The following is an 18946-nucleotide window of genomic DNA, read 5'->3' as shown; positions in this document are numbered from 1 at the left end:
GGCCTATTTCGCTCTTCTTAAAGTGCTACTGAAACGTAATTTTCATATCTGAGATTTTTGCAACATAACAGAGTTTGAACGTTATTTGCAAACGCTGTGTACTTTTTATGGGCCAACGCATAGCGGAAAGTACATTTTTAACAATTCGAAGTTGACTGGCTGAGATCAAAATTGGCGGCCATCTTGGCGCGGCCAAAGCAGCCCTGTGACGTCACTGGTTGTGTACTTCTGTGAAAGAAGGGTAAAAGCATAGAGTGTGGCTTGCATGTTGGGAAGCCGAAAAAGAGGATTTTGGGCAAAATGCCATCCTCGTCTTCTTCATCGGCGGCCATATCGGCATCTTGGCTATCTGCGAGAGGTTCGCCTGAATAGGGAGCAAAATTCCCGACTGATACCGACAACGAATCTCTACCAGTCTATTTAGTTAATCGGCAACTGACGAGATCCACAAGATTAGGATCGAAACCGCGGTCTTGCCTGACCATCTACAGAAAATGTCGAAAGACATTATGACGGCAGATTGGCTACTAAACGCCCCGGACCAAAGCAATGCCATTCAGAGAATGAAGAAAACATGGAAGCCTCACACGACACCGCCACTGAAGATGATCTACTCGGCAAGTCTGAGGATAACGAACAAATCCCTCTGTACAAAATGCCCAGCAGAACATGTCCAGAATCCCTACAATATAGGGCGAGGGCCAAAATAAGAGCAGACGAGGATTTAAAAAATGAGATAAAGCAAATCCTTAACAACGCGGAGCAAGAAACAGTAAAGGCAATCATGTGCTTCTATGAACGTGAAATCGGTCGTTTTAATACCGAAATAAAGAAAAGAAAACGAGCCAAAACGGCTGGAACACTAAACACTAAGAACTGTAGTACGATCGAATCAGCGCGCGTGGCGCAAGCTGAAAGCAATCAAGGCAACTTAACGATCGAGACAGTAAAAAAAAAATAGCTGTACATCTACAAAGGCGAACGATTGGAAAAAGACGCAATCTCTGATGTGCGTAATCAGTGCCACACAAAAAGCAAATTACATATGATACACGATCCTCGCAGTAGATAGCACTATTTAAGCAATAGCGAAAATCAGACCTGAAAAAGATCAGGCCTGTACGGGACTCGAACCACTGGCCTCTGCGATACTAGTGCAGCGCTCTACCAATTGAGCTAACAAGCCAACTGGGAGCAGGCCGTTGAGTTGATTCGTAATAAACCCGTGAAAGTTTTTTTCAGGTCTGATTTTCGCTATTGCTTAAATAGCGCTATCTACTGCGAGGATCGTGTATCATATGTATCTAATACCGCAGTTCAAAATATATGAACTTCATATATTTCATTGTATCTGAAAAAGCAAATTCTCATGAAAAACTGGCATTTATTAGAAACACAACCACTACTGAGCGAACTATACAAAAATCCGCCGCTCGTATCTTACAAAAGAGGGCGGTCGGTCAAAGACATACTCGTGAGGGCTAAACTCTGAATAGGCTACTCTAAACACACGCTTGGGAGTCGTGTAGGTCTGTCAACCCCATTTTACGGCACCATCTTCCTCTTCGCTACTGGAGACAACTTCGCTTCGTTCAGAAGAAGATTCACTTGACAAAACTTCAATATCTGCCATCTCCTTCGCCCACGAATACAAAAAAACAGCGAGTGAAATAAACCATGCTATCGGAGTGAACACAACCAGTGACGTCATCAATTCATTTCGCTCGGTACCAGAGCCCGGACATGGTTTTGTGTAAAATTTTTGATTTGAACGGTTAAAACAGATATCTTTCGCCTCATTTTGGCCAAAGCAAATTATCTCATGACAATCACCATATTCAAAACTACAGGTTAGAGCAAAAATTTCAGATACGAAAATTTCGTTTCAGTAGCACTTTAATATGCTAGAAGATACAGATAACCTGCGCCAGAAATTAATCGCTCCTTTCTAGACAACAGTTTCCTGCAGTCATTCGAATTCAATCCAAGAATATCAGAAATAGTTGTTCATTAAATTTACAAGGACAGGCATGCTTTTCAGACATAAACTAGGAGAGAAAAATCAGCTGGTACGTACTCACTTTTCTCTTACTACCGTGACTATATCGCGCAATAAAAAGATGTACGTGCTTGCAGAGGGCATCGGGAAGGGTTCATGGTCGACTAGAAGCGCTTTTTTTTTTTCAGAATTGTATGATGTAATCACTGAAATTCCCGTTTTACTTTTTTAAAGTTTTTTCTTTTAAATATGGCCTGTTTTAAGACAGTCAAATGAAAATACAGCTACCGCGAAAAAGAGTGTAAAATACTTAAAACATGTGCTTGAAAAAGCGTTCGATTGTGACACTTCTTAATCATGGCGCATTGTTACTCAGTGTTATTAATTTGTAAATGATTATGAGTTTATTTTCGTTTTTCCGTGTTTGTGCTAATGAGCACTACAATTAATTACACGAAGTCATGCCTGGACATTGCGAAAAATTCTGTGAGGGGTATTTTCTACAGTCTACTGCCATCGTCGTTTATGTGAGCTCTCCTCGTGTTCTCTTAACATCCCAAGTGGCTTTTTGCTTAAACAAAGAGATTTTACTTTCATATGAATCAAAACACTCCTTACCGTCATGCATATCACCTTGTCTTTGAATTTTGTATTTCCATATCTTTTTTAGCTCAATAAATTAACGAAACTCATTTATGTTTTCTTTTTTTACCTCTTTTTTTGACTGTCTCCGTCGCGTTTGCAACTTTGATGCCGACGTTGTCCAAAATCTCAAATTTTCTAGGTTAGGTCTACGCAATGCTTTTTCTTGCGTGGGATCAAAGCGGCAATCACGAGCGGGCAATGATGTACCTATTTTGGGTAACCAATCAGAACAAATCTTGAACAAAAGCTCATCTTTTAAACCGGCAGTCTAAATCCCACAGGGATCAACGAACGCTTTTCATTCCACTAATTTATTCATGTTTTTCTCGTTGCCATGTTCTCACCAATAACGTAGCTCCATTTTCTGCCTTTAAAACCACACACAACCCACAATTCCTCTATTCGCTCCGACGAAGGGCTAACGCTCGAAACGTCAGCTTTTGTAATCGTTACGGTGGCCAATTTACCATTTCAACTTTGTTGATATATCCAAATTAGGATATATCATTTTGCCCACGGATGCTGTGTAATAAAGCTAAATAAAATCTCTTCTAGTATTTTTTATGGGTTTAAATGTATTATGTGTTATATTTCCTACTGGACCTCTGCATGTGAAGGCTTCAAACAACCAGAAAAAAAAAACGATCTTAGTTGTAGTGCTCATTTGCACAAGAACGAAAAAACGAAAAGAACATCATAATTACTTGCAGATTAGCACTAAATAACAATACGCCATGATTAAAAAGTGTCACAGTTGAACGCTATTTCAAACCCTATGTTTTAAGCATTCCGCACTCTTTCGCGGTAAAGGCAGTCTTTGGCTGTATTTTATTCAACTCTCCCATAGCAGGCCATGTCTAAAATGAGATTGAAAATGAAAATTTCAATGATTACATCATACTATTATAACAGAAAAAAGGAAAAAAAAAACACTTCCACCGCCTTCCGCCTAAGTATGACGATTCGTAGGGCACATTATTGCGGTAAAGCCAGTTTTGGGCTGTATTTTCATTCAACTGTCATATAACTGGCTAAAATAAGTTAAAAAAAAACATGAATTTTAATGATTTATCAAACAATTCTAAAAAAAAAACACGCTTCTACCATCGGGGATGGACCCTTCCCTGTGCTCTCTACAAGCACCTGCATCTTTTTTAGCACGCGATAAAATTGTTTGAGGAATGTAAGTATCAGCTGACTTTTCTCTCGGAGTCTGAAAAGCAAGCCTGTCAAACAGTTTTTTGCCTGAAAATTCTTTACTTACGTGAGACATTGATCACACGTTGAATTACCTTAATTATTTGCGCGCTTTCTAATTTGTGGTAATTTTGAAAACAGCGGTATTGGGTAAACTTATGAAAGGAGTCTAATTACGAAGTCTTTGGCCGTCCTTAGTTATTGAGGACATTGATGAATAATTGAAAGTAAAATGCATGGGATAATTGTAGGTATTTCTGTAGAGGGAGATGGAAAAAAAGGTGAGAGAGATGTTTTGTTTTGGCGTGTGAAAAAAAACCCCTCCCACCAATTCGAAGCATGCTTAAACAAATGAAACATGTTAGATAAGAACCAATTGTTGGTATGAACAATCGAGCCAATTTGATCCGTTCGCCTAAACAAAACTTCTGTGAACAATTCTTGGGAATCGATAATTGTGGTTCATTACTAGGTACTATAAGTAAGCCAGCTGAGAAGGTTTTTGTTCGAAGAATTTATCGTCTTCTACAGGGCGCTATACGTACGGCTGAGTCCTGGAGAAATTCAAGATGAGTGCCGCGTGGATTCTGCCGTTGCAGTTGTTTCTTTCAGTTGGTAAGCATGACACGTCCACGTTTGCTTCAGCTCAATTTTATGAGTAATTTTCACTTTACCGCCGCCTTTTTATTGAGCGTACTCTTCGTTAGGGGAGAGCCACACCACGGCTCAGGTATAAGGCTAACGTCCGCGTCATTTTTCCGAAGTTTGCCACGCCTGCTGGTTTCTTTACGATAACCTTCTTCAGGTGTTCCGAGTATTTAACTTGTCCTCCGAAGCACCACAACACTAAAGGATTTAAAAAACAAACTGAACAAGTTTTTTCAACGTTCTTGATATATGTATTCAACTCTCAGTCAAATGTTTTGAAAAAGGCTAATTAAAAGGTACATACTCTCCCAAACGCCTCGTGTGTAACACCAAAAGGAGCTAAGAATAATATCATTCATATGAGAAGGAAAAGGGCTAGACTATGAGCATTCTCTACTTCTCGGCGAAGTCCGTCGCGCGAGTTAAAAAAAGAATCAGTGAAAATAGATTGTTCTTAGCGCGCCGTGTAGAACCCTGGGAGCGAGGCGCAAGAAAGTTAAGTATGGTCCCTGCTTTCCTCGCTCCTCACTGGCGCGGTGCAATAACATTAATTTTTCTTTCGTTTATGATTTTGGACTCGCGCGAAGGACTTCGCCGAGTTTAGGCAGAGGCTTAATTTCCGGCTATTTTTTGGCAAATTGGCAGAAATTTTCCTTTAGCCTTGATAACATATTACAAACAAATGATTTAAATTCATTTATTCCTGCAACGATTACAATATTTACGGGCGCAAATTCCCGCTCGAGTTGCTAGGAGGTGAATAGCAAAGGATATTCGTAGTTTGAGTAACCAATCAGAGCGCGCCTTCATGGCTATCCACTGTTTTAATATATACTAAACACTAATACTCACCTCCACTGCGGTAAGTAATTGTAAGATATTGTCTTTGGTCTTAGCTTGGAGTTGACAGATTTAGAAATGATCGAGTAATAACAACCCAAGAGTATAGGCATCGCATGCAACTGTACACCAGCAAATGATTCCCAACAAACACTGCGGAATAACTAATAAAAACAAATTAACAGCGAGATCGATTAAAGTAGGAGAAATGATAGTTGTTTAATGATCCTTATTTTTATTCAAAATTTATGCTCTTTTTGTTTCATGATAACGGTATTTTTTCTCTCCATTTTCTAGGATTTGTGGCAGGAGGTAAGTACAAAATTTCTCGAAGCATATTTTAAAATGAAAGTAAAGTATTCCCCTTAAAAAAATGGATATCTTGATAGCTATCATCAAGAGATTCCAATCTCTTGCAATCATGTGTATAAATACAATGTTACAACGGTCTTTCTTCTGCGCCCTCGTTGTGCAGGTGTGTCTCTTATAGCTATTGTTTATGTACTATTTGCGGATGGTATTCGTCTTCTCTCAATTTTTTTTAGTCCTTATCTTCCCGTTTGATATTTTCATATCTAGATTGTGACGCACCGTTAGGAATACAAAGTGGAAAGATTCCAAACTCAGCAATAACGGCCGCAACTCAGGTATGTATAAATACATTGTCTACGTCCTTTTCACTTTGCAGCAAACGGTAGTTCTTCGAGCAATATCCCTTTCAAATACTTCCTATGGACCTCTCAATATTTCCCCAAAAAATGCAATGTCAAAAGTAGCTACATCGCTGTATCTCAAAAAATCTTTTTTTAATACTATTTTGGCAACGACTGCCCCCCCCCCCTCAATTCCCCCTGAAAACCAAATGATCCCAACATCTTCCTCCCCCGGCGATTGATAATGGCTGGTCCTGGGCAAAACTTGCAGTATCAAGTGCGTCTTCATATCTTACAGTCAATCTACCTTACAGGAGTGATATGATCATCTTTTTTTTTATGAATTAAAATTTACAGTATGGCGCAAATTGGGAGCCTTACAGGGGAAGACTCAATCAGCAGACATCATATCTTGCGGGATCTAACAACAAGGGCCAGTGGCTCCAGGTGGATTTCGGTAAAGTGGTCAAAGTAACGAAAATCGCCACCCAAGGTCGCTATAATGCGAATCAGTATGTCACAAAGTATGTATTGTCCTCCAGCCTGGACGGTGGTTTTTTTCAGTTTCAAGAACACAAGCCTTATACTGTCCCTCGGGTAAGTTGACAACGTGTGTTCAACGAATTTCGCCTTAAATGCACTTCGAGGCATGTTCTACCCTGTGCCGGTATTTTCGAAAGTCACTCAAAAATGCGTCACTCAAAAATGCGTAACACAAACGTTCCGTCCACACCAAGAAACGGATAAAATGTCCAAAATATCTACACCAGAAAGACCACCGACAGCAGATACGCTTGACTGCATTTTTGGACATGCGCACAATTTGGGTCTGATCTGCTCTCAAATTACAAAGAGCAGTGACGTTAACGCCTGAAGAAAGCTCGCTTTTCCAAACATTTTTCGTCCTTACTAAAACGCAAATCTGGCGTTCAAATTTATTAGTTCTGAAGAGTTATTTTTTTAAGGTTCCTCTTTTGTGGACGATAAGTCCAGATCAGAGTAAACGGTAGGCCGGCGTATTGCAAAAAGGTATTGTACGAGTTAGTACTTCAACTTACCAAAATGATCCATCCATGCATTAAGGTATTTAAAATGACAATAGATCATTCTTTTTATTAACCTGAACTCGAATATAATCCCAATTGCTATTTAAATTACACTGTTTTCTTATAATGACGATGGATGTTCATCTCAGGAATATTATGGGAACAGCGATTACCAATCTGTGAAGATGAACGTTTTGGATGAACCGATCATCGCTCGTTATATTCGCATCCACCCGACTGGTTACCACGGTTACACGGCATTGAGGGTTGAAATGTATGGCTGCGAGTCAGGTAGGCCTGAGTCAAACTCCTCTAGTTTTTTAATGAAAAACTCCGTTCCAGGGACACTATGATACACAGCCAATCAGAGAGGAGGGTTATGTACCAAGTGGTAAAAATTAGCCAATCATATGGCCGGATTGGCATCGAAGATGACGATTACGTTTTATATCATTCTTTTCCATATCTGCATTTTTTGATACTGTGAAACGTATGTAGAAACTGCACCAGATGTGTAGAAACTGCACTAGATTAAACACTTGTTTTATTTCTATTACTACGGTTATTGTTATCATTAGGATTATTATTTTATGATACAATTATCATCATCGTTAATAATAACTATCTTTACTATCTTTATTATCGATATTATTATTATTATTATTATCAATATCATCATATCTCTTTATTAGAATAAGTTATTGTGTGTGGGCAATTGAAGCTGCCTTTACATTGGCTGATTTCCCTCAAAATTCCCTCTGTTGAGCATGGACGCTTGAGGAGAACGAAATTTGTTTAAGCGGATTACCTTACGGCAATAACACTCCTCTAGTAGATGGCAAACAAAGGCAGAGAAATTCTACTCCAACAAGGTTACCACGGCAAGAGCACTTGTCAAAGAAGCCTGACATGTGCGAATGAGGGCTTTACAAGAATGATATAATCTACAATTATATTGCACTTAAAAATCATCTTCTAATTGAAGGGTCACTTTGAACTCCTTACTCACCAGACATAACTAGCCAACCCGCTCCTCGTAACCTGTGTATTTTTCAAGTGGGGAATCTCGCCAAAGGATTGGAAAGGGAGAGGGAAAAATAGGTATATCAACGGCACATAACCTTGGAAAATCATGCCGGATGCGACGGGAAACATTATTCAGTCATTTTGTCAATTTTCGGACCGGTCACAAGCCTGTTACAAACGAAAGGGAAAGCGAGAAACCGTTTTATATTCCTTGCCATTGAGCGGTATACTTCGAATTTCGGCTATTACTCAGAGACTCTACAAATTAAATAAAGGGCTGGTCAGAGGGGCACAAACGAAAATATAAGACCTCGCGAACCATTAAGAGTCATTTACTCAGATAGATCTTCTTGTTGTTTATCTTGTTGTTTAAGGTTTTGACATTCCAAAACTTCCAGCGTGTTTTGGAGGTTTAGGTATGGAAGATAACAAAATCCCTGACTCGTCCATAACCGCTTCCAGCTTTTATAACTCAAACTATAAACCCAGTAATGGTCGGCTATACCAACAACCGTATGGTTGGTTGGCTGCTTCCAGTAATCTCCAGCAATGGTTTCAAGTAAATTTTGGAGACTGGACCAAGGTGACCAGATTCTGCACCCAAGGTAGAGCGAACGCAGGCCACTGGGTAACCAAGTACAAACTGGCTTATAGCTACGATGGCGTGTTTTTTAGGGATTATCTGGAAGATAGTCTCTCAAAGGTATGGTTGCTTTTGCAAATTTAATTCGATGCAGTGGTTACGAGGAAGTTCTGGTAATTTTTGAGACGGGCTTTGGTCAGTTTTTTTGGACTTTCCTGTGCGGATGTTCAACAGCATTCCAGTTACGTTGAAGCAAATGACTCATAGAAACATTCCATTTGTTCATTCAGTGACGATGAATAAAACATCAATAAAATAAAAATTCACTTGTTTAGGAAACTCGTAGCCTTATAAGCAGTACTAAAGTTGTTGAAAAGTTTATGACTAATCTCCTTTGCTAAGTATGTTTCGAGCACTCCTCAATCGAATGTCGGAAGTAATCTGGCATTACATCGGCCTTGCTTCAGAGCGGTTTTGGTGGAATCAAAACCTGAGTAATAAAAACGGCTGATCAGGTGAAAGGAAAGTATCACAAAAGGCAATGAGAATTCAAAGTAAAAAAAACATCTAAATGCCTTGAGGGAGTTAAAATGTGAGTTTGCAACTGCGATGAGTTCACACTGAATTTTATAGGTTGAGAGTGTGACGAGAGTTTGCTCGAGCACAACAGAGCAAAACCAAGGCAATGATCTAGAATTACATTGGACACTCGACTGAAAACTGCTCCATTTCACTCTCACCATTTCTTCTCCCTTTTAACCCACCAGGTGCCAAACCAAGTTAACAAATCGACAGAGTTGTTCATCGCGGTCTGCACTCTTATGTCTCTTCTTGACAACACTATTCGTCACCACACTGCGGTGAAAATGCGATGAAGAATATCGTTGTTGATAAGAGTACAGACCAAGCTAAACCACTGTCGATTTGTTTTTTACCACAATATCGACGTCCAGGAGTTTTCAATTCTCATTAGCTCCTTGTGATAGATTCTTACTAGTATCCTTCTGCGAACGCCAAGCTCTCCAGCTTTGACCGATAAACAGAGACAAATATTAGCTTCTTGCCATTTATTTTGTTTCAAGGAATTTGTAGGCAACACAGACAATTATCTACAAGTATGCCACGATCTCAAAAATCCAGTTGTCACAAGATATATCCGCATTATCCCATTAGCGTGGAATGGTCTTATTGGCCTAAGGGCTGGCTTTTATGGATGTAGATCTGGTAAGTTTCGAATACGATACTTCCTATATATCTAATCTTTCTATCCTAGAATCGCCTTTTGTTATGAAGAAGAATAAAAGTACTTAATAAGTTTTTGTCACGTATGGGCTTAGTTGTGAGTCACTTTTCAGATGAAAATATTGCGTTTTTAGAAATTACTAGCTGCCATTCTGTGTACGAAATTTAGTGATCAGCAACTACGCACCCATCACACTTACACCTCCCCCAACAGCAACTCCAACTTGTTATCTGTCGAGAGTGTTGTTAGGTTAGGTTAGGGAAAAGGTAAGCTGGGTTATACTAAGGTAGTGCGAAAAACATTAATATATATTGAAAAACTTATAATTATGAATCTTCTATCAAATTCCTTTATACCAACAGGGTTTGATATCCCCAAGATTGAATGCGCAGATGCTCTCGGAATGGAAAACGGCAAGATACCAGACTCGTCCATTATGGCTTCATCACGTTATAACCAATATTGGGGACCAGAGAGAGGACGACTTAACCAGCAGAAAGAGGGTATTGGACAGATTTAATTATGTTATCATCATCATCATCATCATTCCATGTTGCTGTGTGTCTGTTCAGTAATAGATCACAGATGACGTCAAAATGCAGTGTGGACAAAAACCTGGCCCACGAGGCCCAGCCTGGTGTCTCACTGGTGTTTTTCGCACATTTCTACGTCTTCTTTGATCTACTTTTGATCTATTACTGGGCAAACCCACGGAAGCATGGAATCTATTTGTTTCATATGGTAACAAAGCCAAATATTGTTCACGGTGATGTCATCTCTACGTACGTTTGTCCTTCCCTAGATCACAAGCAAGAACCAATCAAAATACGCGTATCATTCAGCTTGTCATATAAATTCTCATCGGCATCATGATCCTGATCCTCATTTTATATATTTCACTTACTATGAAAACTCTGATTGGTCGAGAGCATAGAGTCAGTATACATTAGCGTGTGAAGCTGACATGATAACCAAAAATCTGCAGCAGATATTAGATCATCATGTCGAGTTCAAAGTCTGCCTAGTTTCCAAGCCCCTCGTCCGTGTAGTGTTATCAAACTTTTGCAAACTCAGGGAGAAGTGTCTTCTTGTGAAGATTGTTTAAAAATGTATAATAAAACAATTATTGAATTCAGTTTTTGTATAATATAGAGGCGTTATTGACCAAGCGTTGTGTTCATCACGAGGCTGCAAACAAGGATGGATTTCCCAATATGCTGATACTAATCAGTTCTTACAGAGTGCTATCTCTCTGCAATGTTAACGTAAATTTATTTGTATCCTTAGGGAGTTACCCAGGTGGGTGGATTTCCCAATATGCGAACGCTAATCAGTGGATGATGATTGATTTGGGAAAGGTTACCAAGATAACCAGACTGGCAACACAAGGCCGAACTGACGCTGGATGGTGGTCAAAGTCCTACAGCTTGGAATACAGTGAAGATGGAGGAGTATTAAAACCTTACCAAAATAGCCAGGTATTTTCATTAAACTGATTATGCAACAAATAACGCGTGATGAGGACGTCCTTTCACGTTGATAAAAACCGATCTGATTATTGATCCGTTCTCGAATGTAATGTTTCTTTAATTATCATTATTTTGTGTGCTTGATTTGCATAAGGCATTTATCCATCACTAATTTAAGCCTTTAGTGCTTGGAATTGTTTATCAAACGGTCATATGTGTATGTTACTATCTCGCATGGAGCACTGGTGTGGTGTCGCCTTCTAGGTTTAAAAAAACATATGAACGATGATATAAGCTTATAGTAATTTGTTTTAGTTGGAGTTGCAGTCGAAATTAGTTTAGGCTGGAGTTTAAGTTAGGGTTAGAGTTAATCATAAAGAAAACAGTAGTGTAGACGTTGTAGCAGCAAAGAAAGGTACATAAAAGAAGAAAGATTTATGATCTAAGACTCTTGGTGCCTTCCTCTGAGCAAGTTTGCTAAGCTTCTTTGCCCCTAACGTCCCAATAAAAGGTTAAAATAGGACTCGTTCGGGTAGACTTGACGCACGATAAGACCATTCTTGGATTTATTTACAGTTTAATCAAGAGTGTCATTTGTAGCTCTCGGAAATTATTTCTGTAACGTAGATCGTCGTGAGGTGGTTACTCTCCTTATTTGAAAGATAAAGGTAATCAGCATATCCCAATTTTTGAAATAGTTACCATTCTCAACACATAGAACTCTAATAGCGTGTAGAAAACCGAGAAACAAAACACTGTTAAAGCTTAGCCGGGAATTACTTCATCAACAGATGCCTTCCCTGAAGTTCTTATTTGTTTGACAATCAAGAGCTCTTTAAGTTGTAGATAGCTTCCTTTTTTTCTCATGACCTTAATGTTTGATTCAGAGGTGGTACTTTGAGGACAAATTAGATGCTGGTCGTTCTTAGGGTTTAGTATCGCTGATAATCTGACGAGATGCTTTGTTAAATGACATAGGCCTAGAATTAAGGGATTGTCTCATGATTGTGAATTCTAGAGACGTGTGCATTATTTTCTTGTCTTAATGTTCTCAGACAAATTCTCTGTACTGTTATAGGAGCTTCAAGGAAATGCTGACCATACTAATGCAGTAGGCCATATTCTTGATCCACCAATCATTGCCCGTTTCGTTAAAATCAACGTCAAATCATATCACGGATATCCGTCATTAAGAGTTGAATTATATGGATGCACCACTGGTAAGTAAGATGCCATGGTAGGGACTAGTCATTATTTTATCACCTGTATCACCTGGGGGGAGGGGGGGAAGGACGATTTTGGATATGATCACATGGTTCATTGGGAACGTAGGGGATTCAGTCGTGGCCAACAGAATAGAAAAGGGGAATTATAGATAATTGACTGCCAATGAGGAGGAATACGTAGAACATAAAAGTCTTACAGAACCGTGTGGGGGGATCTGGTAAATTGTTTTGTGACACAACCAAAATCCTCCAGCTCCCCCCCCCCCTCCCTGCGCGATAAATAATGACCAGTCACTTGTGCTATTTTGTAGGTACAGGATTTAAAATCTATTACACTAAAAATTGTTTCATCTTTACAGGATTTTAAACACATGCTGTTATTAACATTGCATCATATAGTGAGCCTCTAATAGAACATATCCTTTTCCAGTTTTTAGCAAAATAGAAAAGAAACAGTAGTATCGAACGGCAACAACTTTTGTTTTTTAAGAGCAGCAGTCGCCCCACCATCCACCCCAGCGTGACTATTTGTATCCAGGGAATTCTACTTGTAGCAACCCCCATAGAGAGGAATTGTCTTATCTTCTGTTTTGCCGATGGCTTAAAAGTGTTGCCTGAATGATAATCGGGAATTTAAAAAATCCCGCGTGTATTTTGCAGCTGATGCCGCAATTGTTCCAATATGGTCTCCTTCGGTCATTTTTTTTGTCCTTGTTTTTACCAAATTTTATTCTCTTTTTTCAATTCGTAATTCATGCAAAGCATCCTTGAAAGTTATTGGAACAACTGTTTTCGGTCGGATGTGAGATAACTCCTTTGTTGACCTTTGCAAAGGGCAACTGACCTTTGCGGGAAATACTGGAAAGTGTTTTGAGCAATTGCTAAGGGGCATGCAATTATTTTTCAATTTTTTAAGACAATAGAATGACTCGAAAGAAGCTGCTTCATTGAAATGATTCCCAGCTTTTTTCGCTCTTAAACTTGATCAAAGAATTTCCTGCATATCTTTTACAATCGGCTTCGTCATTGCCGTACGTCTGTTCACGTGCAGAATACGTTAAAATGTGGCAAGAACAATGCTATTTATGTTCTTACCGCATTTTGATGTTTTCTGTGATCTACTGAACACACGCACGGCAACATGGTATGTACCAATATTTGTTTTCTATAATATATAAGCAAAGTGTTGTTAATGATGATGAGGTGTATGCTTCTATCTCCAATTGTTCATAAGTGAGAACCACTCAATTGCAAAATGCGTGTGTAATTAAGATTATCATTTAGTATAATTTCAGAGCTGAGCAAAGAGTTTCCAGCAATCTGATTGGTCGAGCGGTTCCTTATATGAAGCTCTATAAACCGCTCCACGCGGTTTATATAAAATGTTAAAATAAAATGTTAATAAATGTTACTAAAATGTTACAGGAGCCCATTACCCGGAGCTTCCATCTCAGTTGTACCCTTGAGTCAACCCTGTCCCGTATCTTTTTATTTTTAGAACTGAGATATTTGCGGGGGTTGTTTAATCTTTCCGCGCTTTCCGCCATTATTGAAATAATTTCGTGCGGCCTGCAAGTGACACAAGAGAGACGTAACACAATAGAGACGACAGCTCTCTTATGATTGGCTATTATAAATATACCAGCGAAACCGCCGTGGAAGGTGCTTCTAAAAATAGAAAGATACGGGACAGGGTTGGCTCAGAGGGTCAGTAGGGAAGATGGAAGCTCCGGGTAATGGGCTCCTGAATGTTAAATTTCTCTGTTGTTCAGCTCTGAAATTACACTAAAACAATTATTCGCCGAGACTTCGTCTCGGAGATTATTCCACGATAGTCACCTCGCCTTCGGCGAATAATTGTTAATAATCTACTCCTATGTACAGGGTTCCCAGTACCAACACCACCAAAGTGCATGGATGCCCTTGGAATGCAAAATGGTAAAATACCAGACTCTGCTATTACAGCGTCAAGTGCAGCTAATGCCGTTAGCTTTGCTCCGCACATTGGCAGACTTCATTTCCTCAGTTCTGGCAGTGGCAAATACGGTAGCTGGGCCGCGGGCGCAAACAATGCTGAGCAGTATTTCCAGGTCGATTTTGGAGGCTGGACGCAAATATCAGCCGTAGCCACCCAAGGAAGGCAGGATGCTGCCCAGTGGGTAAAAACTTTCAGCCTTTCATTCAGCTATGATGTTGTCTTTTGGCAAACAGTCCTAAATGAAAATGACCTAAAGCAGGTAAGAACCTAACAGTATAGATTTCTACCTTGGTTTTCTAGGCATTGTTAATTCTGTCGCTCAGAATTCTTTTTCGTACAGATTCGCATTCGAAAGTCCCAATCTACTAATTAACTGAGTTAATAAAAGAAATTATACGAAACAAATCACTCTTGCAATTTAAATGTTTTATACAGGTTTTTGTTGGAAATTCTGACCAGTTCACACCAGTAAGGAACTCACTTTATAAACCGATTATAACGCGGTTCATCCGCATTCACCCAGAATCATGGCAGTCCCATATCTCCCTGAGAGCAGAATTTTACGGCTGCAAAGAAGGTAAAATGTTTATTTTAAATTTTTTTAACTGAAGATTCGTTGACTGCGTTATGAGTTTTCCATCGGCGCTTTTCAGTGTGTTGTGTGCAAATTTACCAGTATTTGCCTTGTAGAAACTACATTTAAGTTTGTATCTCTTGGAAAAGTATCAAAAATTTTTTTAACTTGGTCATTTGCCGTCCGTATTAATCTTTTCGATTCTTAACCCATTCAGTCCCAAGATCTCATTAGTAATTCTCCTTACTCTGCCATACAATTCTTACGATGTTAGTTTGGAGAATTTAGCATGGTATGAACTAATAATCCCCAAATTGTTGATATTTTTCTTTATTCTTCTTTACTGGTCTGCTAAATATTATGTTGATGTTATAAGGAGAAAATCTGTCTTAGTCACTTATGGGAGTTCAGTGAAAAGGTTAATCATCCTCATTCTTCTTAAAGTCCCTATTCACCCTCAGAGGTTTTTATATATTTCGATTCTTTGCGTTATCAGGATTGATCTCCAAAAACATTTTTTTTGATTGATTAAATATTTCCCGAGATATGCCGCCTCAAAGTTCGTCCTTTGGCCACGCCCTTTTGATTTGGCCGGACTAAGTTAATATTGGTAACTAAAAGTCCCTCATGACGTCACAGCAAGAATGTCTTTCGATCGATGTGCCTACATTCACTTGAACATGCCTTTAGACGAATCTGGTGTATTTGAGCAACCAGCGACCACGCAACGAGTCGGCATCTTCACATCATTTTACGGCAATAGACTCATGTTCTTATACAAGAAGTTAAAATTCGTTCTTGCTGTGACGTCACTCGGCCCAGTAATTCTCTCCCGGCCAAGTCAAAAGGGCGTGGCCAAGAGAGTAATTTTGAGGCGGCATATCTCGGGAAATATTTAATCAATCGCAAAATTGTTTTGGAGATTAATTTTGATAACACAAAGAATCGAAATATATATAAACCTATGAGGGTGAATAGGGCCTTTAAGTTATTCTGTCTATTCTAACCAAAATAAATATTTTGATTGTAGCTCCAAATCTTGCTGTATTTTTTGTTTCGTGAAGATGCATTGTTTTGTGTACCTCGAACTGGTCTCGCACATATACATTGAATCGCGAAAAAAAGGCAGCTTTTAATTGACAATTTTATGTTGAAATAGGATTCAAGCCACCTGTTATAGTTTGTGCTTCTGCTCTGGGAATAGAAAGTGGCCACATACCAGATTCAGCCTTTACAGCATCCTCGCGTTATAACCAATATTGGGGGCCTGAGAGAGCAAGACTTAACCTGCAGAAAGATGGTATTGGACAGATTTCAAATTGACAGTTGTTTCTTAGTATTTATGACAATTATAGACATAGGCCTCTATAGATGGAACAGGGAGACGCAGTGGCCTAATGGTCAATGCTTTGGATCCCAGTCGAGAGGTCTGGGTTCCAGACCTGGCCGGGTGATTGTGTTGTGTTCCTGGGCAAGACACTTTACTCTCACAGTGCATCTCTCCACCCAGGAGGGGGTGGGTACCGGCGAATTGTCAGGGAAGCCTGATAAAATGCCAGAGGGTAACCATGTGTTGGACTGGCATCCCATTCAAGAGGGAATGGTAATACTCCTAGACGTTTCCTGCGACATGTAAACTAAGATAAACTTCGGGCAAGTGGGCCAATAGGCCAATTCCGTTCCCGCCCCACCCCCAACTAGCCCCCAACTAATGGAAAAGGCCCTGCGAACGAAGTTGCCAATAGGCTCGAGCTAGGACTTACCTTTACCTATGAGGTGCCAACAACTCAGAAACGGTTCTCGCAAGAGAGCTGCGCAGTGCTCGAAATTAGCGGTCGTCCGAGACGACCAAGAAGTTTACCGGGCAACCAATTTTTAGTAAAATTAAGAGGCCGGTTGTCCGGGGAAAAAACAACGGACAACCCAGCCAAAAATAGAAAATAAGTTAACCATAAACAGCACCTGACCTACGTGACGGTTTTTTTTGTCGATGTCCGGTAGTGTGAATTTAATAATAATTTCCCTCAGCTAAGCTTTTTCCTGTGTTTTGGATATCTGTAAATTTTACAGAAATTTTGCTCGAAATTAGCGGTCGTTCGAGACCACCAAGAAGTTTACCGGGTAACCAATGTTTTGTAAAATTAAGAGGCCGGTTGTCCGGGGAAAAAACAACGGACAACCCAGCCAAAAATAGAAAATAAATTAACCATAAACAGCACCTGACCTACGTGACGGTTTTTTTTGTCGATGTCCGGTAGTGGGAATTTAATAATAATTTGCCTCAGCTAAGCTTTTTTCTGTGTTTTGGATATCTGTAAATTTTATAAAACATTGCCAGGTACGAAAATGTAAGAGACAAACACAAAGTTTCTTGTCTGGAGGCGATCAAGATCAAAGACGCCATTTTGAATATGCCACAACTTAAACCCAGACTTCCGCGAAAACCATTGCCGCACACTAAGAACTATGGGATGAGTTCAAGCTTGACCGCCATGTGATTACATCTCATGATCAAGCTCTACACGGCTTGTAAATAAAAACTATGCCAAGTGAATAAGGTAGTTGAGTGTTCTTTAATCTTAATTTTTTTAAATTTTCATTAGTATTCAAATTCGGCACTTGAGTCAAGATGTCTGAAAACTCAAAAAAAGTAAAACATTACATATTAGTATCACTATCCTTAATAAGCTAAGAGTAAAGTGCCAGTTCAGTTCAAGCCTCGCTGATTTTGTGCTGTAGAAAGTAAAGGCAAAGTTAACATGTAATTAAATGCACTAAGAAGACAAAAATGGATGTTTTTTGAGTAGTGCACTTAAATGTGTGGGTTTTTCTACCGGGCAACCAAGGATTCATCAGGGCAACCAAATTCACGGCTTTAGTTGCCCGGCTTTTGAAATAGGGAAAACCTGGGTTTTTTTTCAATTTCGAGCACTGGCTGCGTATTGTGTAGAATTGACGGTGAAGCAAAAAAGGCAGGGTGTGTTTGTGTTAACGTACAGTGATTTGTATCTTAAGGGAGTTACCCAGGTGGGTGGATTTCCCAATATGCTGACGCCAATCAGTGGCTGATGATTGATTTGGGAAAGGTTACCAAGGTGACCAGAATTGCCACGCAAGGCCGAGCTGACACAGGATGGTGGTCAAAGTCCTACAGTCTGGACTACGCTACAGAAGATGGAGGAGAGCTTACGCAGTACAACGATGGCGAGGTTTGTTTCAACTCACTGTTAAACTATTTGGCGCTAACTGGATGAGTGAAATGCGAGCTTAAATCCTAGTTGTTTCATCTGACCTAATTTCAATATAATTTTTATAATGTAACTAGCTCCGAGCCTACACTTTGCTATTTCATTGAAATGATAAGCTTACTCATTTGAGCCCCGGAGGATTTTTGTTGTGTCACGATACAATTTACCTGATCCCCCCATAAGGCTCCCTACCTTATTGGCAGTTGATTGTCTGTCAAGTTTCCATAATCCTCTTCTTTATACTCTGTTGGCGATAGCTGATCTCCCTTCCGTCCCCCACTAAAACCATGATTCCCCCCCCCCCATAAAAATATTCCTCCGACCCCCCCATCCCCTCTAGGAGAAAAACAATGATTGGTTCCTTATCCCTAAATTTTGAAACTCTTTTTTTAAAAGGTTCTTATAGGCAATAAAGACTACAAGACTGCAGTTGGACGCATTCTCAACCCACCCATCATCGCTCGATTTATTAAAATCAATGTGAAAACTTATTCAGGATATCCGTCGCTTAGAGTCGAACTTTTTGGATGCACTGAAGGTATGTGGCGCAGAATTTGTAATTTTTGGTAAA

At 39.6% G+C, this 18946-nt stretch overlaps 1 protein-coding gene across 1 annotated transcript in view; it reads left to right on the top strand.

Moving 5' to 3' along the window:
• LOC111321407 (uncharacterized) overlaps positions 1–18946 on the top strand; it is a 38633-nt gene that overhangs the window by 5750 nt on the left and 13937 nt on the right. Inside the window, exons 6-20 of the mRNA XM_088734589.1 lie at positions 4373–4456; positions 5627–5641; positions 5909–5976; positions 6340–6579; positions 7178–7319; positions 8429–8757; positions 9720–9861; positions 10243–10383; positions 11168–11358; positions 12428–12569; positions 14460–14812; positions 14989–15130; positions 16287–16427; positions 18143–18336; positions 18772–18913. Of these exons, the coding sequence (XP_088590715.1) occupies positions 4411–4456; positions 5627–5641; positions 5909–5976; positions 6340–6579; positions 7178–7319; positions 8429–8757; positions 9720–9861; positions 10243–10383; positions 11168–11358; positions 12428–12569; positions 14460–14812; positions 14989–15130; positions 16287–16427; positions 18143–18336; positions 18772–18913 (2428 nt within the window). The 5' untranslated portion in view covers positions 4373–4410. The remainder of the gene's footprint in view (positions 1–4372; positions 4457–5626; positions 5642–5908; positions 5977–6339; positions 6580–7177; positions 7320–8428; positions 8758–9719; positions 9862–10242; positions 10384–11167; positions 11359–12427; positions 12570–14459; positions 14813–14988; positions 15131–16286; positions 16428–18142; positions 18337–18771; positions 18914–18946) is intronic.

This window comes from Stylophora pistillata, chromosome 10 (genome assembly GCF_964205215.1).
Source record: "Stylophora pistillata chromosome 10, jaStyPist1.2, whole genome shotgun sequence".
Classification (NCBI taxonomy): Eukaryota; Metazoa; Cnidaria; class Anthozoa; order Scleractinia; family Pocilloporidae; genus Stylophora; species Stylophora pistillata.
This window is presented reverse-complemented; position numbering and strand designations above follow the sequence as displayed.